Source organism: Oncorhynchus gorbuscha, linkage group LG25 (assembly GCF_021184085.1).
Source record: "Oncorhynchus gorbuscha isolate QuinsamMale2020 ecotype Even-year linkage group LG25, OgorEven_v1.0, whole genome shotgun sequence".
In the NCBI taxonomy this organism is placed as follows: domain Eukaryota; kingdom Metazoa; phylum Chordata; class Actinopteri; order Salmoniformes; family Salmonidae; genus Oncorhynchus; species Oncorhynchus gorbuscha.
In genome coordinates, this window is record NC_060197.1 from 51,683,884 (window position 1) to 51,708,866 (window position 24,983).

The 24,983-nt window shown below is 51.0% G+C and overlaps 1 protein-coding gene across 1 annotated transcript in view; it reads left to right on the forward strand.

Moving 5' to 3' along the window:
* The window catches only part of LOC124013901 (nephronectin-like), a 31,839-nt gene extending 7,222 nt beyond the window's left edge, over nucleotides 1-24,617 (forward strand). Inside the window, exons 4-14 of the mRNA XM_046328452.1 lie at nucleotides 3,433-3,552; nucleotides 9,299-9,418; nucleotides 11,213-11,347; nucleotides 11,563-11,646; nucleotides 12,121-12,488; nucleotides 12,970-13,132; nucleotides 14,335-14,421; nucleotides 22,445-22,543; nucleotides 23,400-23,665; nucleotides 23,781-24,379; nucleotides 24,418-24,617. Coding sequence (XP_046184408.1) covers nucleotides 3,433-3,552; nucleotides 9,299-9,418; nucleotides 11,213-11,347; nucleotides 11,563-11,646; nucleotides 12,121-12,488; nucleotides 12,970-13,132; nucleotides 14,335-14,421; nucleotides 22,445-22,543; nucleotides 23,400-23,665; nucleotides 23,781-23,879 — 1,541 coding nt within the window. The 3' untranslated portion in view covers nucleotides 23,880-24,379; nucleotides 24,418-24,617. The remainder of the gene's footprint in view (nucleotides 1-3,432; nucleotides 3,553-9,298; nucleotides 9,419-11,212; nucleotides 11,348-11,562; nucleotides 11,647-12,120; nucleotides 12,489-12,969; nucleotides 13,133-14,334; nucleotides 14,422-22,444; nucleotides 22,544-23,399; nucleotides 23,666-23,780; nucleotides 24,380-24,417) is intronic.
* The last annotated feature ends 366 nt before the right edge of the window (nucleotides 24,618-24,983 follow it).

The window sequence follows — 24,983 nt, forward strand, 5'->3', positions numbered from 1 at the left end:
CTGTTCTTCCACTAACCTCATTGCAACTCCCCTCCAAGTCTCCGACCACTACCTTGTATCCTTTTCCCTCTCGCTCTCATCCAACACCTCCCACACTGCCCCTACTCGGATGGTATCGCGCCGTCCCAACCTTCGCTCTCTCCCCCCCGCTACTCTCTCCTCTTCCATCCTATCATCTCTTCCCTCCGCTCAAACCTTCTCCAACCTATCTCCTGATTCTGCCTCCTCAACCCTCCTCTCCTCCCTCTCTGGATCCTTTGACTCTCTATGTCCCCTATCCTCCAGGCCGGCTCGGTCCTCCCCTCCCGCTCCGTGGCTCGATGACTCATTGCGAGCTCACAGAACAGGGCTCCGGGCAGCCGAGCGGAAATGGAGGAAAACTCGCCTCCCTGCGGACCTGGCATCCTTTCACTCCCTCCTCTATACATTTTCCTCCTCTGTCTCTGCTGCTGAAGTCACTTTCTACCACGCTAAATTCCAAGCATCTGCCTCTAACCCTAGGAAGCTCTTTGCCACCTTCTCCTCCCTCCTGAATCCTCCTCCCCCCCTCCTCCCTCTCTGCAGACGACTTCGTCAACCATTTTGAAAAGAAGGTTGACGACATCCGATCCTCGTTTGCTAAGTCAAACGACACCGCTGGTTCTGCTCACACTGCCCTACCCTGTGCTCTGACCTCTTTCTCCCCTCTCTCTCCAGATGAAATCTCGCGTCTTGTGAAGGCCGGCCGCCCAACAACCTGCCCGCTTGACCCTATCCCCTCCCCTCTTCTCCAGACCATTTCCGGAGACCTTCTCCCTTACCTCACCTCGCTCATCAACTCATCACTGACCGCTGGCTACGTCCCTTCCGTCTTCAAGAGAGCGAGAGTTGTACCCCTTCTGAAAAAACCTACACTCGATCCCTCCGATGTCAACAATTACAGACCAGTATCCCTTCTTTCTTTTCTCTCCAAAACTCTTGAACGTGCCGTCCTTGGCCAGCTCTCCCGCTATCTCTCTCTGAATGACCTTCTTGATCCAAATCAGTCAGGTTTCAAGACTAGTCATTCAACTGAGACTGCTCTCCTCTGTATCACGGAGGCGCTCCGCACTGCTAAAGCTAACTCTCTCTCCTCTGCTCTCATCCTTCTAGATCTATCGGCTGCCTTCGATACTGTGAACCATCAGATCCTCCTCTCCACCCTCTCCGAGTTGGGCATCTCCGGCGCGGCCCACGCTTGGATTGCATCCTACCTGACAGGTCGCTCCTACCAGGTGGCGTGGCGAGAATCTGTCTCCTCACCATGCGCTCTCACCACTGGTGTCCCCCAGGGCTCTGTTCTAGGCCCTCTCCTATTCTCGCTATACACCAAGTCACTTGGCTCTGTCATAACCTCACATGGTCTCTCCTATCATTGCTATGCAGACGACACACAACTAATCTTCTCCTTTCCCCCTTCTGATGACCAGGTGGCGAATCGCATCTCTGCATGTCTGGCAGACATATCAGTGTGGATGACGGATCACCACCTCAAGCTGAACCTCGGCAAGACGGAGCTGCTCTTCCTCCCGGGGAAGGACTGCCCGTTCCATGATCTCGCCATCACGGTTGACAATTCCATTGTGTCCTCCTCCCAGAGCGCTAAGAACCTTGGTGTGATCCTGGACAACACCCTGTAGTTCTCAACCAACATCAAGGCGGTGGCCCGTTCCTGTAGGTTCATGCTCTACAACATCCGCAGAGTACGACCCTGCCTCACACAGGAAGCGGCGCAGGTCCTAATCCAGGCACTTGTCATCTCCCGTCTGGATTACTGCAACTCGCTGTTGGCTGGGCTCCCTGCCTGTGCCATTAAACCCCTTCAACTCATCCAGAACGCCGCAGCCCGTCTGGTGTTCAACCTTCCCAAGTTCTCTCACGTCACCCCGCTCCTCCGTTCTCTCCACTGGCTTCCAGTTGAAGCTCGCATCCGCTACAAGACCATGGTGCTTGCCTACGGAGCTGTGAGGGGAACGGCACCTCAGTACCTCCAGGCTCTGATCAGGCCCTACACCCAAACAAGGGCACTGCGTTCATCCACCTCTGGCCTGCTCGCCTCCCTACCACTGAGGAAGTACAGCTCCCGCTCAGCCCAGTCAAAACTGTTCGCTGCCCTGGCCCCCCAATGGTGGAACAAACTCCCTCACGACGCCAGGACAGCGGAGTCAATCACCACCTTCCGGAGACACCTGAAACCCCACCTCTTTAAGGAATACCTAGGATAGGATAAGTATTCCCCCCCCCCCCTTTAAGATTTAGATGCACTATTGTAAAGTGACTGTTCCACTGGATGTCATAAGGTGAATGCACCAATTGTAAGTCGCTCTGGATAAGAGCGTCTGCTAAATGACTTAAATGTAAATGTAACAGTCGTGGGTGAACAGGGAGTACCGGAGGGGACTAAGTACACACCCCTGAGGGGCCCCAGTGTTGAGGATCAGCGTGGCAGATGTGTTGTTACCTACCCCTACCACCAGGGGGGCGGCCCATCAGGAAGTCCAGGATCCAGTTGCAGAGGGAGGTGTTTAGTCCCAGGATTCTTAGCTTAGTGATGAGCTTTGAGGGCACTATGGTGTTGAACACTGAGCTGTAGTTAATGAGTAGCATTCTTATATAGGTGTTCCTTTTGTCCAGGTGGGAAAGGGCAGTGTGGAGAGCAATAGAGATTGCATCATCTGTGGATCTGTTTGGGCGGTATGCAAATTGGAGTGGGTCTAGGGTTTCTGGGATGATGGTCTTGATGTGAGCCATGATCAGCCTTTCAAAACACTTTTTTTTAAAGTTTGTTTTACTCACTGCTTTAGCACACTCTGCCAACCCAGATGTCTTAGCCGTGTCTGAATCCTGGCTTAGGAAAACCACCAAAAACCCTGAAATCTCCATCCCAAACTAAAACATTTTCCGCAAAGATAGAGCTGCCAAAGGGGGTGGTGTGGCAATCTACTGAAGAGATAGCCTGCAGAGTTCTGTTTTACTATCCAGGTCTGTACCTAAACAATTCGAGCTTCTACTTCGAAAAATTCAGAAACAAGTCTCTCACTGTTGCCGCTTGCTATAGACCTCCTTCTGCCCCCAGCTGTGCCCTCGGCACCATATGTGAATTGATTTCCCCCATCTATCTTCTGAGCTTGTTCTACTAGGTGACCTAAACTGGGACATGCTTAACACCCCGGCCATCCTACAATCTAAACTGGATGCCCTCAATCTCACACAAATTATCAATTAACCGTCTCTCTCTCTCCCCCCTCCCTCTCTCTCCCCCTCCCTCTCTCCCCCTCCCTCTCTCTCTCCCCCTCCCTCTCTCTCTCCCCCTCCCTCTCTCTCCCCCTCCCTCTCTCTCCCCCTCCCTCTCTCTCCCCCTCCCTCTCTTTCTCCCCCTCCCTCTCTCTCTCCCTTCCCCCTCTCTCCCTCCAGATCTGAATGAATGTGGGCTAAAGCCCAGACCATGTAAACATCGCTGTATGAACACACAGGGCAGCTACAAGTGTTACTGTCTGAATGGATACATGCTCCAACCTGATGGAACCTGCAGGAGTGAGTCTCTCTAACACGCACGCACGCACGCACGCACACGCACACACACACACACACACACACACACACACACACACACACACACACACACACACACACACACACACACACACACACACACACACACACACACACACACACACACACACACACGCACACACACACACACATTACATATGACATGTTATGCTTCAGCCGCTAACCATAGGAAACTCTAACCATAGGAAACTCTAACCATAGGAAAATGTAACCCTAAGAAACTCTAGCCCAGTAAACTATGATCCTAGGAAACTCTAACCCTAGGAAACTCTAACCCAGGTCAACTCTAACCCTAGGAAACTCTAACCATAGGAAACTCTAACCCTAGGAAACTCTAACATTAGGAAACTCTAACCCTACGAAACTCTACCTGTAGGAAACTCTAACCCTAGGAAAGTCTAAACCTATGAAACTCTAACCATAGGAAACTCTAACCCTAGGAAAATCTAACCCTAGGAAACTCTAACCATAGGTAACTCTAACCCTAGGAAACTCTATGCCTAGGAAACTCTAACCATAGGAAAATCTAACCCTAGGAAACTCTAACCCAGGTAAACTCTAACCCTAGGAAACTCTAAACCTAGGAAACTCTAACCCTAGAAAACTCTAACCCAGGTACCTCTAACCCTAGGAAACTCTAACCCTAGGAAACTCTATGCCTAGGAAACTCTAACCCTAAGAAACTCTAGCCCAGTAAACTCTAACCCTAGGAAACTCTAGCCCAGTAAACTCTAACCCTAGGAAACTCTAGCCCAGTAAACTCTAACCCTAGGAAACTCTAGCCCAGTAAACTCTAAGCTAAGGAAACAATTTACCACCCCCTCCCTCCTTATTCCTCCACCCCCTCCCTCCTTATTCCTCCACCCCCTCCCTCCTTATTCCTCCACCCCCTCCCTCCTTATCCCTCCACCCCTTCCTCCTTATCCCTCCACCCCCTCCCTCCTTATTCCTCCACCCCCTCCCTCCTTATTCCTCCACCCCCTCCCTCCTTATCCCTCCACCCACTCCCTCCTTATTCCTCCACCCCTCCCTCCTTATTCCTCCACCCCTCCCTCCTTATTCCTCCACCCCTCCCTCCTTATTCCTCCACCCCTCCCTCCTTATTCCTCCACCCCTCCCTCCTTATTCCTCCACCCCCTCCCTCCTTATTCCTCCACCCCCTCCCTCCTTATTCCTCCACCCCTTCCTCCTTATCCCTCCACCCCCTCCCTCCTTATTCCTCCACCCCCTCCCTCCTTATTCCTCCACCCCCTCCCTCCTTATTCCTCCACCCCCTCCCTCCTTATTCCTCCACCCCCTCCCTCCTTATTCCTCCACCCCTTCCTCCTTATCCCTCCACCCCCTTCCTCCTTATCCCTCCACCCCCTCCCTCCTTATTCCTCCACCCCCTCCCTCCTTATCCCTCCACCCCCTCCCTCCTTATTCCTCCACCCCCTCCCTCCTTATTCCTCCACCCCCTCCCTCCTTATTCCTCCACCCCCTCCCTCCTTATCCCTCCACCCCCTCCCTCCTTATTCCTCCACCCCCTTCCTCCTTATCCCTCCACCCCCTCCCTCCTTATTCCTCCTCCACCCCTCCCTCCTTATCCCTCCACCCCTCCCTCCTTATCCCTCCACCCCCTCCCTCCTTATTCCTCCACCCCCTCCCTCCTTATTCCTCCACCCCTCCCTCCTTAGTCCTCCACCCCCTCCCTCCTTATCCCTCCACCCCCTCCCTCCTTATTCCTCCACCCCCTCCCTCCTTATTCCTCCACCCCTCCCTCCTTATTCCTCCACCGCCTCCCTCCTTATTCCTCCACCCCTTCCTCCTTATCCCTCCACCCCCTCCCTCCTTATTCCTCCACCCCCTCCCTCCTTATTCCTCCACCCCCTCCCTCCTTATTCCTCCACCCCCTCCCTCCTTATTCCTCCACCCCTCCCTCCTTATCCCTCCACCCCCTTCCTCCTTATCCCTCCACCCCTCCCTCCTTATTCCTCCACCCCCTCCCTCCTTATCCCTCCACCCCCTCCCTCCTTATTCCTCCACCCCTCCCTCCTTATTCCTCCACCCCTCCCTCCTTATCCCTCCACCCCCTCCCTCCTTATTCCTCCACCCCCTTCCTCCTTATCCCTCCACCCCCTCCCTCCTTATTCCTCCACCCCCTCCCTCCTTATCCCTCCACCCCTCCCTCCTTATCCCTCCACCCCCTCCCTCCTTATCCCTCCACCCCCTCCCTCCTTATCCCTCCACCCCCTCCCTCCTTATCCCTCCACCCCCTCCCTCCTTATTCCTCCACCCCCTCCCTCCTTATTCCTCCACCCCGTCCCTCCTTATCCCTCCACCCCTCCCTCCTTATCCCTCCACCCCCTCCCTCCTTATCCCTCCACCCCCTCCCTCCTTATCCCTCCACCCCCTCCCTCCTTATTCCTCCACCCCCTCCCTCCTTATTCCTCCACCCCGTCCCTCCTTATCCCTCCACCCCCTCCCTCCTTATTCCTCCACCCCGTCCCTCCTTATTCCTCCACCCCCTCCCTCCTTATTCCTCCACCCCCTCCCTCCTTATTCCTCCACCCCCTCCCTCCTTATTCCTCCACCCCCTCCCTCCTTATCCCTCCACCCCCTCCCTCCTTATTCCTCCACCCCCTTCCTCCTTATCCCTCCACCCCCTCCCTCCTTATTCCTCCACCCCCTCCCTCCTTATCCCTCCACCCCCTCCCTCCTTATCCCTCCACCCCCCCTCCCTCCTTATCCCTCCACCCCCTCCCTCCTTATCCCTCCACCCCCTCCCTCCTTATCCCTCCACCCCCTCCCTCCTTATCCCTCCACCCCCTCCCTCCTTATCCCTCCACCCCTCCCTCCTTATCCCTCCACCCCTCCCTCCTTATCCCTCCACCCCTCCCTCCTTATCCCTCCCCGTCCCTCCTTATCCCTCCACCCCCTCCCTCCTTATTCCTCCACCCCGTCCCTCCTTATTCCTCCACCCCTCCCTCCTTATTCCTCCACCCCCTCCCTCCTTATTCCTCCACCCCCTCCCTCCTTATTCCTCCACCCCTCCCTCCTTATTCCTCCACCCCCTCCCTCCTTATCCCTCCACCCCCTCCTCCTTATTCCTCCACCCCCTCCCTCCTTATTCCTCCACCCCCCGTCCCTCCTTATCCCTCCACCCCCTCCCTCCTTATTCCTCCACCCCCTCCCTCCTTATCCCTCCACCCCCTCCCTCCTTATCCCTCCACCCCTCCCTTCTTATTCCTCCACCCCCTCCCTCCTTATCCCTCCACCCCCTCCCTCCTTATTCCTCCACCCCCTCCCTCCTTATTCCTCCACCCCCTCCCTCCTTATCCCTCCACCCCCTCCCTCCTCCCTCTCTGCGGATGATTTTGTCAACAACTTTGAACAAAAGGTTGAGGACATCCGCTCCTCATTCACTCAGCCTATTGAGTCCACTGGTCTCACCCATCCTCATCAACTCATCCCTGACCACTGTCTTTGTCCCATCCTCATCAACTCATCCCTGACCACTGTCTTTGTTCCATCCTCATCAACTCATCTCTGACCACTGTCTTTGTTCCATCCTCATCCCTGACCACTGTCTTTGTCCCATCCTCATCAACTCATCTCTGACCACCGCATCCCATCTGAGTTCAAATGGCCCGAGTCGCTCCCCTCCTCAAGAAACCAAAACTCGAGTCATCTGACGTCAAACTACAAACCTGTTTCCTGTCTTCATTTTCTTTCCAAAGCACTTGAGCGTGTTGTTTCTGATGAACAGTCTCATTATCTGTCCAGAACCATCTTCTGGACCCCTAACCAGTCACGCTTCAAGACGGGTCACTCAACCCAGACTGCTCTCCACCCTCTCAGGGCTGGGCATCATGAGCTCTGTTATATCCTCACATGGTCTCTCCTATCCATGCTATGCGGATGACACTCAACAACTTTTCTCCTTCCCCCATTCTGACACCCAGGTGGCGACATACATCTCTGCGTGCCTGACAGATATCTCAGCTTGGATGTTGGCCCACCACCTCAAGCTCAACCTGGACAAGACAGAGCTGCTGTTCCTCCCAGGGACTGGAAGACCGCTCTAGGACCTCTCCATCACGGTTGACAACTACACGGTGTCCCACCCCCCCAGAGTGCAAAGAACCTTGGCGTGACCCTGGACACCCTGTTGTTCTCAGCAAACATCAAAGCAGTGACTCGCTCCTGCAGGTTCATGCATGAAGAGGAACGTCCGTAGAATACGACCCTACCTCACACAGGAAGAGGAACATCCGTAGAGTACGACCCTACCTCACACAGGAAGAGGAACGTCCGTAGAGTACGACCCTACCTCACACAGGAAGAGGAACATCTGTAGAGTACGACCCTACCTCACACAGGAAGAGGAACGTCCGTAGAGTACGACCCTACCTCACACAGGAAGAGGAACATCTGTAGAGTACGACCCTACCTCACACAGGAAGAGGAACGTCCGTAGAGTACGACCCTACCTCACACAGGAAGAGGAACGTCCGTAGAGTACGACCCTACCTCACACAGGAAGAGGAACATCCATAGAGTACGACCCTACCTCACACAGGAAGAGGAACATCCGTAGAGTACGACCCTACCTCACACAGGAAGAGGAACATCCGTAGAGTACGACCCTACCTCACACAGGAAGAGGAACATCCATAGAGTACGACCCTACCTCACACAGGAAGAGGAACATCCGTAGAGTACGACCCTACCTCACACAGGAAGAGGAACGTCCGTAGAGTACGACCCTACCTCACACAGGAAGAGGAACGTCCGTAGAGTACGACCCTACCTCACACAGGAAGAGGAACATCCATAGAGTACGACCCTACCTCACACAGGAAGAGGAACATCCGTAGAGTACGACCCTACCTCACACAGGAAGAGGAACATCCGTAGAGTACGACCCTACCTCACACAGGAAGAGGAACATCCATAGAGTACGACCCTACCTCACACAGGAAGAGGAACATCCGTAGAGTACGACCCTACCTCACACAGGAAGAGGAACATCCGTAGAGTACGACTCTACCTCACACAGGAAGAGGAACATCCATAGAGTACGACCCTACCTCACACAGGAAGAGGAACATCCATAGAGTACGACCCTTCCTCACACAGGAAGAGCCGCAGGTCCTGATCCAGGCACTTGTCCTCTCACGTCTGGACTACTGCAACTCTCTGTTTTCTGGGCTCCCCCTTGTGCCGTCAAAACCCTGCATCTTATTCAGAACGCTGCAGTAAGACTGGTGTTCAACCTTCCCAAGGTCTCTCATGTCATCCAGCTCCTCCACAAACTCCACTGGCTTCCAGTCGAAGCTCACAACCACTACAATACCATGGTGTTTACCTACAAAACAGCAAGAGGAACTGTCCCTCCCTACCTTCAGGCTATGGTCAAACCCAACACCCCAACCCATCCACTACAATACCACGGTGTTTACCTACAAAACAGCAAGAGGAACTGTCCCTCCCTACCTTCAGGCTATGTTCAATCCCTACACCCCAACCCGAGCACTCCGTTCTTCCACCTCTGGTCTCTTGGCCCTCCCTCTCCTACGGGAGAGCAGCTCCCGCTCAGCCCAGTCCAAGCTCTTCTCTGTCCTGCCACCTCAACGGTTGAACCATTGTTCTTTAGTGATGTTATGAGTGTTTCTGTACCCTGGGATAACTGTTTCCTTGTATTTCCTGTCTACTTCCTGTTTAGATGCCCGTACCTGTGTCAAGGCCAACTGTCAGTACGGCTGTGAGGTTACCAAAGGGGTGGTGAGGTGCCAGTGTCCGTCTCCAGGGTTACGGTTGGGGCCAGACAGACGCACCTGTGTGGGTGAGTATTATGGTCTGGTCTGATTACACACAATAACTGTTATGCAGGTGAGTGAGGACCCAAAAGCGGTTTAACAGAAACAGAGTCATTTAATGTCCAAACACAGGGAATACATATATCCTCTTCAGATGTATCGATAGATAAAATAGACAACCCGCAGAGAGGGCGACAAAATAAATAGTCCTCTGATCTATACAGGAGAGTCCCCTTCTAGCAGTAGAGGAGAATAGCAGCGTTAGCGGCAACAGACTGCTGGTCTCTCCGGGTAGGCGCGGGTTGTAGAGGACAGAGGTACCTGATCACACGTAGCATCTGATGAAGAGGCAGATTACGACAGGACGGGACAAGGGTGAAGCAAACGAGAATCTGACAAAGACAGAAGCAGAAACAGAGAGAGAAATAGAGACCTAATCAGAGGGAAAAAAGGGAACAGGTGGGAGAGGGTAAACGAGGTAGTTAGAGGAGATGAGGAACAGCTGGGGGAAGGAAAGGGAGAGAAGGTACCCTAATACGACCAGCAGGGGGAAACGGAGTGAAGAGAAAGAACAGGAACAAGACATAACATGACAATAACACTATTGGCTACAAATTCCAGTCTGCAATCCTATTGGATGACAGCACCAATCAGTGGAGTGAATTACAGTCATCTTCACCAGCTCTGACAAATGACTCATTGTCTCTCTCTGGCGCCCTATTCACTATATAGTGCACTAATGTATACGGCAAACCGAATAAAGCCCACAAGATTAGGAGAACCGAATAGAGCCCACGGGGTTATGAGTACCGTATAGAGCCCACAGGGTTAGGAGTACCGTATAGAGCCCACAGGGTTAGGAGTACCGTATAGAGCCCACAGGGTTAGGAGTACCGTATAGAGCCCACAGTGTTAGGAGTACCGTATAGAGCCCACAGGGTTAGGAGTACCGTATAGAGCCCACAGGGTTAGGAGTACCGTATAGAGCCCACAGTGTTAGGAGTACCGTATAGAGCCCACAGGGTTAGGAGTACCGTATAGAGCCCACAGGGTTAGGAGTACCGTATAGAGCCCACAGGGTTAGGAGTACCGTATAGAGCCCACAGGGTTAGGAGTACCGTATAGAGCCCACAGGGTTAGGAGTACCGTATAGAGCCCACAGTGTTATGAGTACCGTATAGAGCCCACAGGGTTAGGAGTACCGTATAGAGCCCATAGGGTTAGGAGTACCGTATAGAGCCCACAGGGTTAGGAGTACCGTATAGAGCCCACAGGGTTAGGAGTACCGTATAGAGCCCACAGGGTTAGGAGTACCGTATAGAGCCCACAGGGTTAGGAGTACCGTATAGAGCCCACAGGGTTAGGAGTACCGTATAGAGCCCACAGGGTTATGAGTACCGTATAGAGGCCCACAGGGTTAGGAGTACGGTCTGTTCTGTTCTGTCTGTTCTGGAGCGCCGGTCTGTTCTGGAGCGCCGGTCTGTTCTGGAGCGCCGGTCTGTTCTGGAGCGCCGGTCTGTTCTGGAGCTTGTCGTGAAAGACCTTAGCAGCACGATGAGAGAGAGATAAAGTGTGTGTGTGTGTGTGTGTGTGTGTGTGTGTGTGTGTGTGTGTGTGTGTGTGTGTGTGTGTGTGTGTGTGTGTGTGTGTGTGTGTGTGTGTGTGTGTGTGTGTGTGTGTGTGTGTGTGTGTGTGTGTGTGTGTGTGTGTGTGTGTGTGTGTGTGTGTAGTGAATGTTTGCACATGTGTGTAATATGGTGCTATATGACATTTTTACACGTAGTCATTACTCTTCTATGTCTTCCTCTTCTATGTCTTAGATGTTGACGAGTGTGTGGCGGGTCGAGGGGTGTGTCCTCAGAACAGGAAGTGTCAGAACACCTTCGGCAGCTATGTGTGTAAATGTTACCATGGTTACAAACTCACCTACATCAACGGCAGATACCACTGTATAGGTAAGATACACACACACACACACACACACACACACACACACACACACACACACACACACACACACACACACACACACACACACACACACACACACACACACACACACACACACACACACACACACACACACAACAACTCGAACCGTGCACACATCAACAGTGTGTGTGTGTGTGTGTGTGTGCGTGCGCGTGCGTGTGTGTGTGTGTGTTTTCAGATAAGGATTCTCGTTCCTTCTGCTCCCTCAACCCTGACTCTCCCAAGTGCCTCTGTAGAGATGGGGAGGGAACGGACTGCTACCGTAAGAAAAAACAGAGTTCTCTTTCTTTGGTTTTCACTGTCTTGTGTCATTGGAATGTTCTTCTACAATAATCAAATGAGATGAGAGTTGAGTCTGTAGAGAGAGTTAGTGACTGTCTCTGTGAATCCTACGAGAGTTGAGTCTGTAGAGAGAGTTAGTGACTGTCTCTGTGAATCCTATGAGAGTTGAGTCCATAGAGAGAGTTAGTGACTGTCTCTGTGAATCCTACGAGAGTTGAGTCATAGAGAGAGTTAGTGACTGTCTCTGTGAATCCTACGAGAGTTGAGTCCATAGAGAGAGTTAGTGACTGTCTCTGTGAATCCTATGAGAGTTGAGTCCATAGAGAGAGTTAGTGACTGTCTCTGTGAATCCTACGAGAGTTGAGTCTGTAGAGAGAGTTAGTGACTGTCTCTGTGAATCCTATGAGAGTTGAGTCTAAAGACAGTTAGTAACTGTCTCTATGTTTCTCTCCAGCTGTTGCCAAGGTCACCATTGTTCCTCCTCAACCTAAAACCACACCCAGATCTACAATGAGACCTACACCTAAACAAGCAACCAGACATACAACCAGACAGACAGCCAGACAGACAACTACAGTCAGACCTACTACTTGTGCTACGATAGAGACTACAAACGCGGCAACCACTGCCATGGCAATAACTACCAGGGGACCTACCACCACGACAACCATCGTTACGACAACCACCGTCCCAACAACCGTTCCCATGACAACAACCTCTACTCAGCCATTGACAACCACTACAACCCCTACTCCAACTACCCTCTCCCCTACCACCCCCAGCCCTCCTCCCTCTACCCCCTCCTCTACCACTCCCAGCCCTCCTCCCTCTACCCCTCCCCTACCACCCCCAGCCCTCCTCCCTCTACCCCCTCCTCTACCACCCCCAGCCCTCCTCCCTCTACCCCCTCCCCTACCACCCCCAGCCCTCCTCCCTCTACCCCCTCCTCTACCACCCCCAGCCCTCCTCCCTCTACCCCCTCCCCTACCACCCCCAGCCCTCCTCCCTCTACCCCCTCCTCTACCACCCCCAGCCCTCCTCCCTCTACCCCCTCCCCTACCACCCCCAGCCCTCCTCCTCTACCCCCTCCTCTACCACCCCCAGCCCTCCTCCCTCTACCCCCTCCCCTACCACCCCCAGCCCTCCACCCACTACCCCCTCCCATACCACCCTCAGCCCTCCTCCCTCTACCCCCTCCCCTACCACCCCCAGCCCTCCTCCCTCTACCCCCTCCCATACCACCCTCAGCCCTCCTCCCTCTACCCCCTCCTCTACCACCCCCAGCCCTCCTCCCTCTACCCCCTCCCCTACCACCCCCAGCCCTCCTCCCTCTATCCCCTCCCCTACCACCCCCAGCCCTCCTCCCTCTACCCCCTCCCCTACCACCCCCAGCCCTCCTCCCACCACCCCCCTGGACAACCACATTCAGAAGGTTGTTACTCAGAGACAGAGAGGGGATGTTCACAGTAAGAACACACACCGTCACCATGGAAACATTTCTATGCTGAATATAGAGCAGTCCCTTCAGGATTCGGAGATTCTGCGATAGTGAAATGTTTTGCAAAATCAACAATTTCACGCATATTATGCGAGGGCATGGAAATTTGACCAATCACCGCAGTACAAAAAAAGACGGTTTGCATCTTCAACCAATAATCTTCAACCAATCATCTTCAACCAATCATCTTCAACCAATCACTGCACATTTACCACATAATATGATTCAATCAAGCAACTCACTTTTTTCCTTGTCGGTGCCTTTTTCGTGACAAATTGGACAAAATCATATTTCCATGCAAAATGTCATAATTGCCGCAGTAAAATTAAGCATTTCTTCCCCCAATTATCCAAAAACAATCCCTGTGGAATTCTGGAGGGACGAATAGAGAGGAAATAGGCAGATGAAGTAATACTCATTAATACCCAATAATACTCGGTAATACTCAGCAATGCTCAGTAATACTCTGTAATACTCATTAATACCCAGTAATACTCATTAACACCCAGCAGTACTCGGTAATACCCAATTGATACTCAGTAATACTCGGTAGTACCCGTTAATACTTGGCAATACTCAGTAATACTCATCAATACTCAGTAATACTCTGTAATATTCATTAATACTCAGTAATAGCCAGTAATATTCATTAATACCCAGTAATACCCAGTAATACTCATTAACACCCAGCAGTACTCAGCAATACCCATTGATACTCAGTAATACTCGGCAATACTCAATGATACCCGACGGTGCCCGGTAACACTCATTAATACTCAGTGATGCTCGGTAATACTCGGTGATACTCAGTAATACTCATTAATGCTCGACAATACTCAGTAATACTCAGTAATACTCTGCGGTGCTCTGTAATACTCATTAATACTCTGTGGTACTCGGCAATACTCATTAATGCTCGGCGATACCCAGTAATACTCATTAATACTCGGTGGTACCCAGTAATACTCATTAATACTCAGTGGTACTCAGTAATACTTATTAATAGTGGTACTCAGTAATACGCATGAATACTCAGTGGTACTCAGCAATACTCATTAATGCTTGGTGATACTCAGTAATACTCATTAATACTCGGTGGTACTCGGTAATACTCATTAATACTCGGTGATACTATGACCAACAGTATAACGAACTGTTCTGTTGTTCCAGTCCCCCGTCTTCCAGGAAGTGGAAACAGAGGGTTTGACTACGACATTGAGCTGGGAAACACTACAGAGGACAACAGAGATGATCCAGGTACATCACACACACAAGCACGCGCACGCACGCTCCACGCACGCACGCACGCACACTCACACACACACACACACACACACACACACTGGTAACATACAGTACCAGTCAAAGGTTTGGACTTTATTTTGTACTATTTCCTACATTGTAGAATAATAGAAAATACATCAAAACTATGAAGTAACACATATGGAATCATGTATTAAACAAAAAAGTGTTATATTATATTATATTTGAGATTCTTCAAAGTAGCCACCTGTTGCCTTGATGACAGTTTTGCACACTCTTGGCATTCTCTCAACCGGCTTCATGAGGTAGTCATCTGGAATGCATTTCAATTAACAGCCTTGTTAAAAGTTAATTTGTGGAATTTCTTTCCTTCTTAATGCGTTTGAGTCAATCAGTTGTGTTGTGACAAGGTTGGGGTGGTATACATGTCATGTTTTGTCTTAGATTGTCTTGTCATTTTGCTTTTCCCTCTGTTCATTTTCCCCCTGCTGGTCTTTTTAGGTTCGTTTCCCTTTTTTCTCTCTCCCTTCCTCTCTCTCTTCTCTCTATCGTTCCGTTCCTGCTCCCAGCTGTTCCTATTCCCCTAATCAATCATTTAGTCTTCCCACACCTGTTCCTTATCTTTTCCCCTGATTAGAGTCCCTATTTCTTCCCTTGTTTTCCGTTCCTGCCCTGTCGGATCCTTGTCTATTGTTCACCGTGCTGTGTCTGTGTATCGCCCTGTCGTGTCGTGTTTCCCTCAGATGCTGCGTGGAGAGCAGGTGTCTGAGTCTGCTAGGTTCAAGTGCCTTCCCGAGGCAACCTGCAGTTCTTGATCGAGTCTCCAGTCTGTTCTCGTCATTACGAGTGGAATTATGTCTTATGTTTGTAGAATTACTTTACTGGATTAAAGACTCTGTTTTCGCCAAGTCGCTTTTGGGTCCTCATTCACCTGCATGACAGAAGGATCCGACCAAAGAATGGACCCAGCGACTACAGACGTTCGTAACACTGCCGTCGAGATCCAAGGAGCCATGCTCGGCAGACACGAGCAGGAATTGTCTGCTGCTCGCCATGCCGTGGAGAACCTGTCCGCTCAGGTTTCCGACCTCTCTGGACAGTTCCAGAGTCTTCGTCTCGTGCCACCTGTTACTTCCTGGCCTGCCGAGCCTCCGGAACCTAGGGTTAATAACCCACCTTGCTACTCCGGGCAGCCCACGGAGTGCCGCTCCTTTCTCACCCAGTGTGATATTGTGTTCTCTCTCCAACCCAACACATACTCTAGCGAGAGAGCTCGGGTTGCTTACGTCATTTCACTCCTTACTGGCCGGGCTCGAGAGTGGGGCACAGCTATCTGGGAGGCAAGGGCTGATTGTTCAAACAATTACCAGAACTTTAAAGAGGAGATGATTCGGGTTTTTGACCGTTCAGTTTTTGGTAGGGAGGCTTCTAGGGCCCTGGCTTCCCTATGCCAAGGTGATCGATCCATAACGGATTACTCTATAGAGTTTCGCACTCTTGCTGCCTCTAGTGACTGGAACGAGCCGGCGCTGCTCGCTCGTTTTCTGGAGGGACTCCACGCAGTGGTCAAAGATGAGATTCTCTCTCGGGAGGTTCCCTCCAGTGTGGACTCTTTGATTGCTCTCGCCATCCGCATAGAACGACGGGTAGATCTTCGTCACCAAGCTCGTGGAAGAGAGCTCGCGTCAACGGTGTTTCCCTGCTCCGCATCGCAACCATCTCCCTCCTCTGGCTCAGAGACTGAGCCCATGCAGCTGGGAGGTATTCGCATCTCGACTAAGGAGAGGGAACGGAGGATCACCAACCGCCTGTGCCTCTATTGCGGATTCGATGGACATTTTGTCAATTCATGTCCAGTAAAAGGCCAGAGCTCATCAGTAAGCGGAGGGCTACTGGTGAGCGCTACTACTCAGGTCTCTTCATCTAGATCCTGTACTACTATGTCGGTCCATCTACGCTGGACCGGTTCGGGTGCTACATGCAGTGCCTTGATTGACTCGGGGGCTGAGGGTTGTTTCATGGACGAAGCATGGGCTCGGAAACATGACATTCCTTTCAGACAGTTAGACAAGCCTACGCCCATGTTTGCCTTAGATGGTAGTCATCTTCCCAGTATCAGATTTGAGACACTACCTTTAACTCTCACAGTATCTGGTAACCACAGTGAGACTATTTCTTTTTTGATTTTTCGTTCACCTTTTACACCTGTTGTTTTGGGTCATCCCTGGCTAGTATGTCATAATCCTTCTATTAATTGGTCTAGTAATTCTATCCTATCCTGGAACGTTTCTTGTCATGTGAAGTGTTTAATGTCTGCCATCCCTCCCATTTCTTCTGTCCCCACTTCTCAGGAGGAACCTGGCGATTTGACAGGAGTGCCGGAGGAATATCATGATCTGCGCACGGTCTTCAGTCGGTCCCGAGCCAACTCCCTTCCTCCTCACCGGTCGTATGATTGTAGTATTGATCTCCTTCCGGGGACCACTCCCCCTCGGGGTAGACTATACTCTCTGTCGGCTCCCGAACGTAAGGCTCTCGAGGATTATTTATCTGTGTCTCTTGACGCCGGTACCATAGTGCCTTCTTCCTCTCCGGCCGGGCGGGGTTCTTTTTGTTAAGAAAAAGGACGGTACTCTGCGCCCCTGCGTGGATTATCGAGGGCTGAATGACATAACGGTTAAGAATCGTTATCCGCTTCCCCTTATGTCATCAGCCTTCGAGATTCTGCAGGGAGCCAGGTGCTTTACTAAGTTGGACCTTCGTAACGCTTACCATCTCGTGCGCATCAGAGAGGGGGACGAGTGGAAAACGGCGTTTAACACTCCGTTAGGGCATTTTTGAGTACCGGGTTCTGCCGTTTGGTCTCGCCAATGCGCCAGCTGTTTTTCAGGCATTAGTTAATGATGTTCTGAGAGACATGCTGAACATCTTTGTTTTTGTCTATCTTGACGATATCCTGATTTTTTCACCGTCACTCGAGATTCATGTTCAGCACGTTCGACGTGTTCTACAGCGCCTTTTAGAGAATTGTCTCTACATGAAGGCTGAGAAGTGCTCTTTTCATGTCTCCTCCGTTACTTTTCTCGGTTCCGTTATTTCCGCTGAAGGCATTCAGATGGATTCCGCTAAGGTCCAAGCTGTCAGTGATTGGCCCGTTCCAAGGTCACGTGTCGAGTTGCAGCGCTTTTTAGGTTTTGCTAATTTCTATCGGCGTTTCATTCGTAATTTCGGTCAAGTTGCTGCCCCTCTCACAGCTCTTACTTCTGTCAAGACGTGTTTTAAGTGGTCCGGTTCCGCCCAGGGAGCTTTTGATCTTCTAAAAGAACGTTTTACGTCCGCTCCTATCCTCGTTACTCCTGACGTCACTAGACAATTCATTGTCGAGGTTGACGCTTCAGAGGTAGGCGTGGGAGCCATTCTATCCCAGCGCTTCCAGTCTGACGATAAGGTTCATCCTTGCGCTTATTTTCTCATCGCCTGTCGCCATCTGAACGCAACTATGATGTGGGTAACCGCGAACTGCTCGCCATCCGCTTAGCCCTAGGCGAATGGCGACAGTGGTTGGAGGGCGACCGTTCCTTTTGTCGTTTGGACAGACCATAAGAACCTTGAGTACATCCGTTCTGCCAAACGACTTAATGCCCGTCAAGCTCGTTGGGCGTTGTTTTTCGCTCGTTTCGAGTTTGTGATTTCTTACCGTCCGGGTAGCAAAAACACCAAGCCTGATGCCTTATCCCGTCTGTTTAGTTCTTCTGTGGCTTCTACTGATCCCGAGGGGATTCTTCCTTATGGGCGTGTTGTCGGGTTAACAGTCTGGGAATTGAAAGACAGGTTAAGCAAGCACTCACGCACACTGCGTCGCTGCGCGCTTGTCCTAGTAACCTCCTTTTCGTTCCTGTTTCCACTCGTCTGGCTGTTCTTCAGTGGGCTCACTCTGCCAAGTTAGCTGGTCATCCCGGTGTTCGAGGCACTCTTGCGTCTATTCGCCAGCGCTTTTGGTGGCCGACTCAGGAGCGTGACACGCGCCGTTTCGTGGCTGCTTGTTCGGACTGCGCGCAGACTAAGTCGGGTAACTCTCCTCCTGCCGGTCGTCTCAGACCGCTCCCCATTCCTTCTCGACCATGGTCTCACATCGCCCTAGACTTCATTACCGGTCTGCCTTTGTCTGGGGGGAAGACTGTGATTCTTACGGTTGTCGATAGGTTCTCTAAGGCGGCACATTTCATTCCCCTCGCTAAACTTCCTTCCGCTAAGGAGACGGCACAAATCATCATCGAGAATGTGTTCAGAATTCATGGCCTCCCGTTAGACGCCGTTTCAGACAGAGGCCCGCAATTCACGTCACAGTTTTGGAGGGAGTTCTGTCGTTTGATTGGTGCGTCCGTCAGTCTCTCTTCCGGGTTTCATCCCCAGTCTAACGGTCAAGCAGAGAGGGCCAATCAGACGATTGGTCGCATACTACGCAGCCTTTCTTTCAGAAACCCTGCGTCTTGGGCAGAACAGCTCCCCTGGGCAGAATACGCTCACAACTCGCTTCCTTCGTCTGCTACCGGGTTATCTCCGTTTCAGAGTAGTCTGGGTTACCAGCCTCCTCTGTTCTCTTCCCAGCTTGCCGAGTCCAGCGTTCCCTCCGCTCAAGCGTTTGTCCAACGTTGTGAGCGCACCTGGGAGGAGGGTGAGGTCTGCACTTTGCCGTTACAGGGCACAGACTGTGAGAGCCGCCAATAAACGCAGGATTAAGAGTCCTAGGTATTGTTGCGGCCAGAGAGTGTGGCTTTCCACTCGCAACCTTCGTCTTACGACTGCTTCTCGTAAGTTGACTCCGCGGTTCATTGGTCCGTTCCGTGTCTCCCAGGTCGTCAATCCTGTCGCTGTGCGACTGCTTCTTCCGCGACATCTTCGTCGCGTCCATCCTGTCTTCCATGTCTCCTGTGTCAAGCCCTTTCTTCGCACCCCCGTTCGTCTTCCCTCCCCCTCCCGTCCTTGTCGAGAGCGCACCTATTTACAAGGTACGTAGGATCATGGACATGCGTTCTCGGGGACGGGGTCACCAATACTTAGTGGATTGGGAGGGTTACGGTCCTGAGGAGAGGAGTTGGGTTCCGTCTCGGGACGTGCTGGACCGTTCACTCATTGATGATTTCCTCCGTTGCCGCCAGGATTCCTCCTCGAGTGCGCCAGGAGGCGCTCGGTGAGTGGGGGGGTACTGTCATGTTTTGTCTTAGATTGTCTTGTCATTTTGCTTTTCCCTCTGTTCATTTTCCCCCTGCTGGTCTTTTTAGGTTTGTTTCCCTTTTTTCTCTCTCCCTTCCTCTCTCTCTTCTCTCTATCGTTCCGTTCCTGCTCCCAGCTGTTCCTATTCCCCTAATCAATCATTTAGTCTTCCCACACCTGTTCCTTATCTTTTCCCCTGATTAGAGTCCCTATTTCTTCCCTTGTTTTCCGTTCCTGCCCTGTCGGATCCTTGTCTATTGTTCACCGTGCTGTGTCTGTGTATCGCCCTGTCGTGTCGTGTTTCCCTCAGATGCTGCGTGGAGAGCAGGTGTCTGAGTCTGCTAGGTTCAAGTGCCTTCCCGAGGCAACCTGCAGTTCTTGATCGAGTCTCCAGTCTGTTCTCGTCATTACGAGTGGAATTATGTCTTATGTTTGTAGAATTACTTTACTGGATTAAAGACTCTGTTTTCGCCAAGTCGCTTTTGGGTCCTCATTCACCTGCATGACAATACAGAAGACAGCCCTATTTGGTAAAAGACCAAGTCCATATTATGGCAAGAACAGCTCAAATAAGCAAAGAGAAACGACAGTCCATCATTACTTTAAGACATGAAGGTCAGTCAATACGGAACATTTCAATAACTTTGAAAGTTTCTTCAAGTGCAGTCGGAAAAACCATCAAGCGCTATGAAGAAACTGTCTCTTATGAGGACCGCCACAGGAAAGGAAGACCCAGAGTTACCTGTCTCTCATGAGGACCGCCAGAGGAAAGGAAGACCCAGAGTTACCTGTCTCTCATGAGGACCACCACAGGAAAGGAAGACCCAGAGTTACCTGTCTCTCATGAGGACCGCCACAGGAAAGGAAGACCCAGAGTTACCTCTGTTGCAGAGGATAAGTTCATTGGAGTTACCAGCCTCACAAATTGCAGCCCAAAAAAAAGCTTCACAGAGTTCAAGTAACAGACACATCTCAACATCAACTGTTCAGAGGAGACTGCGTGAATCAGGCTTCATGGTCGAATTGCTGCAAGAAGCCACTACTAAAGGACATCAGTAAGAAGAAGATACTTCCTTGGGCCAAGTAACACGAGTAATGGACATTAGACTGGTGGAAATCTGAGATGTGGAAATCTGTCCTTTGATCTGATGAGACCTAATTTTAGAGTTTTGGTTTTAACCGTGGTGTCTTTGTGAGATGCAGAGTAGGTGAATGATGTTCTCCACATGTTTGGTTCCCACCGTGAAGCATGGAGGAGGAGGTGTGGTGGTGCGGGGGTGCTTTGCTGGTGACACTGTCTGTGATTAATCTAGAATTCAAGGCACACTTAACCAGCATGACTACCACAACATTCTGCAGCGATACACCATCCCATCTGGTTTGCGCTTAGTGGAACTATCATTTGTTTTTCAACAGGACAATAACCCAAAACACACCTCCAGGCTGTGTAACAGCTATTTGACCAAGAAGGAGAGTGATGGAGTGCTGCATCAGATGACCTGGCCTCCACAATCACCAGACCTCAACCCAATTGAGATGGTTTGGGATGAGTTAGACTGCAGAGTGAAGGAAAAGCAGCCAACAAGTGCTCAGCATATGTGGGAACTGCTTCAAGACTATTGGAAAAGCATTCCAGGTGAAGCTGATTGAGAGAATGCCAAGAGTGTTCAAAGCTGTCAATCAAGGCAAATCAGTGATGTTTCAGCAGTCATTGGCAGCAGAGAACTGGAAGGAAAGATGTCCAAAAGGAGGAATTGGCTTTGGGGATGACCAGTGAGATATACCTGCTGGAACGCGTGCTACGGGTGGGTGCTGCTATGGTGACCAGTGAGATATACCTGCTGGAACGCGTGCTACGGGTGGGTGCTGCTATGGTGACCAGTGAGATATACCTGCTGGAACGCGTGCTACGGGTGGGTGCTGCTATGGTGACCAGTGAGATATACCTGCTGGAACGCGTGCTACGGGTGGGTGCTGCTATGGTGACCAGTGAGCTGAGATAGAGCGGGGCTTTACCTAGCAGAGACTTGTAGATAACCTGGAGTCAGTGGGTTTGGCGACGAGTATGAAGCGAGGGCCAACCAATGAGAGCGTACAGGTCGCAGTGGTGGGTAGTGTATGGGGCTTTGGTGACAAAACGGATGGCACTGTGATAGACTACATCCAGTTTGCTGAGTAGAGTGTTGGGGGCAATTTTATAGATGACATCACCGAAGTCGAGGATCGGTAGGATGGTCCCACGACTTTGATTTCTTCCTTATTATTCTACAATGTAGAAAATAGTAGAAATAAAGAAAAATGAAATGAGTAGATGTGTCCAAACTTTTGACTGGTACTGTGTATACACGGTAGAGAGAGGGAGGTTGTGGTATGCTATCTGTCTGGTGATTGAATGTTTCAACACCGGCTTTCTCCTGACGAGGTGGAATGACATCTGGGAAGAACACATCCAGCCACACAGACCGTGGTCAAATGAACAGCTCAGAGCACCGGCCCCTACACACACACACACACACACACACACACACACACACACACACACACACACACACACACACACACACACACACACACACACACACACACACACACACACACACACACACACACACACACACACATTCCTTGAGGTTGAAGGATGGACGTCTGGGAAAGACATGATTCATACTGTGTGTGTGTGTGTGTGTGTGTGTGTGTGTGTGTGTGTGTGTGTGTGTGTGTGTGTGTGTGTGTGTGTGTGTGTGTGTGTGTGTGTGTGTGTGTGTGTGTGTGTGTGTGTGTGTGTGTGTGTGTGTGTGTGTAGGGGCCGGTGCTCTGAGCTGTTCATTTGACCACGGTCTGTGTGGATGGATCAGAAATCGAGATGGAGACCTGCACTGGGAGACAGCCAGCAGCCCTGCCGGTAACAACAACATTATTTATTTTGCCCTTCAATACATTATTGTCAGTTATAGCAACCTTCTTACCCCCGCACTACATTCTCTCTCTCTCTCTCTCTCTCCTTTTCTTCTTCTCTCCTTCTCTCTCTCCTTTTCCCTCTCATTCCTTCTCTCTCTCTCCTTTTCCCTCTCATTCCTTCTCTCTGATTCCTTCTCTCCCTCTCTCCTCTCTCTCTCCTTTTCTCTCTGATTCCTTCTCTCTGTCTCCTTCACTCCTTCTCCCTCTCTCTTTTTCTCTCTCATTCCTTCCCTCCTCTTTCTCTCCTTCTCTCTCTCTCCTTTTCTCTCTCATTCCTCTCTCCTTCTCTCCTCTCTCTCTCCTTCACTCCTTCTCCCTCTCTCCTTTTTTCTCTCATTCCTCTCTCCTTCTCTCCTCTCTCTCTCCTTCACTCCTTCTCTCTCTCTCCTTCTCTCTCTCCTTTTCTCTCTGGTTCCTTCTCTCTCTCTCCTTTTCCCTCTCATTCCTTCTCTCTGATTCCTCCTCTCTCTCTCCTTCTCTCTCTCTCCTTCTCTCTCTCTCCTTTTCCCTCTCATTCCTTCTCTCTGATTCCTTCTCTCCATCTCTCCTTATCTCTCATTCCTTCTCTCCATCTCTCCTCTCTGGTTCCTTCTCTCCTTCTCTCCTCTCTCTCTCTCTCCTTCTCCCTCTCTCCTTTTCTCTCCTTCTCCATCTCTCCTCTCTGGTTCCTTCTCTCCTTCTCTCCTCTCTCTCTCTCTCTCTCTCTCTCTCTCTCTCTCTCTCTCTCCTTCACTCCTTCTCTCTCATTCCCTCTCTCCATCTCTCCTCTCTCATTCCCTCTCTCCTTCTCCTCTCTCCAGGTGGGCGGTACATGTCTGTTCCAGAGGTGGGGGTGGGGAAAAGGAGCATTCAAGGCGCACGATTGGTCCTCCCCTTAGCCCTGCCCTGGAGCGAGGGTCACTTGTGCTTCTCCTTCCGTCATTGGCTATCAGGTCACCATGTGGGTGTGCTTCAGCTGTTCGTCAGGAGGAAGGGTTTGAGATATAGCCCCGCCCTCTGGAGCCGGACAGGGGGAGAAGGGTGGAGACATACACAGATCACACTGAGGAGAGCAGGCCTGGAGAGTGTGAGTAGCACACGCTGCACACAAGCACACACATGCTCCAACACACACACACACACACAAGCACACACATGCTCCAACACACACACACAAACACTCTAACACTGTATTGTGATAGGTCCTTTTGAAAGGAGAGAGGAGGCGTGGCCACAAAGGACAGATGGGATTGGACGACGTTAGCCTGAGGAGAGGGGCCTGCGGAGAAGAGAGACTCTAACACACACACAGACTCTGGCACTGTGTTGTAATAGGTCCTTCTGAAAGGAGAGAGGAGGCGTGGCCACAAAGGAGAGATGGGATTGGATGACGTTAGCCTGAGGAGAGGAGAGACATTTTGTAAGGTCAAGACTCTGGCACTATAGTCGACTTTACCTAATACAGTACAACATTTTGTAACGTCAAAGCCAGAGGACCTCTTAGATCAAATATATTGATAACTGATCAAATATATTGATTTTGTCCACTAGGTAATTATTGATAAAGCATGTTAATGATATGGCTGTATGAGCTGACTTTATTAGTAAAGACAAAGAGGTCAAAACGCATTTTGGATATCGTTGATGTATTATTCTATTAACAAATACAGTCTGGGTCTGAGGTACGTTACTACCACAGAGGTAGAGGTACGTTACTACCACAGAGGTAGAGGTACGTTACTACCACAGAGGTAGAGGTACGTTACTACCACAGAGGTAGAGGTACGTTACTACCACAGAGGTAGAGGTACGTTACTACCACGTTACGTTACCACAGAGGTAGAGGTACGTTACTACCACAGAGGTAGAGGTACGTTACTACCACAGAGGTAGAGGTACGTTACTACCACAGAGGTAGAGGTACGTTACTACCACAGAGGTAGAGGTACGTTACTACCACAGAGGTAGAGGTACGTTACTACCACAGAGGTAGAGGTACGTTACTACCACAGAGGTAGAGGTACGTTACTACCACAGAGGTAGAGGGTTACTACCACAGAGGTTACTACCACAGAGGTAGAGGTACGTTACCACCACAGAGGTAGAGGTACGTTACCACCACAGAGGTAGAGGTACGTTACCACCACAGAGGTAGAGGTACGTTACCACCACAGAGGTAGAGGTACGTTACCACCACAGAGGTAGAGGTACGTTACCACCACAGTTACGTTACTACCACAGAGGTAGAGGTACGTTACCACCACAGAGGTAGAGGTACGTTACTACCACAGAGGTAGAGGTACGTTACTACCACAGAGGTAGAGGTACGTTACTACCACAGAGGTAGAGGTACGTTACTACCACAGAGGTAGAGGTACGTTACTACCACAGAGGTAGAGGTACGT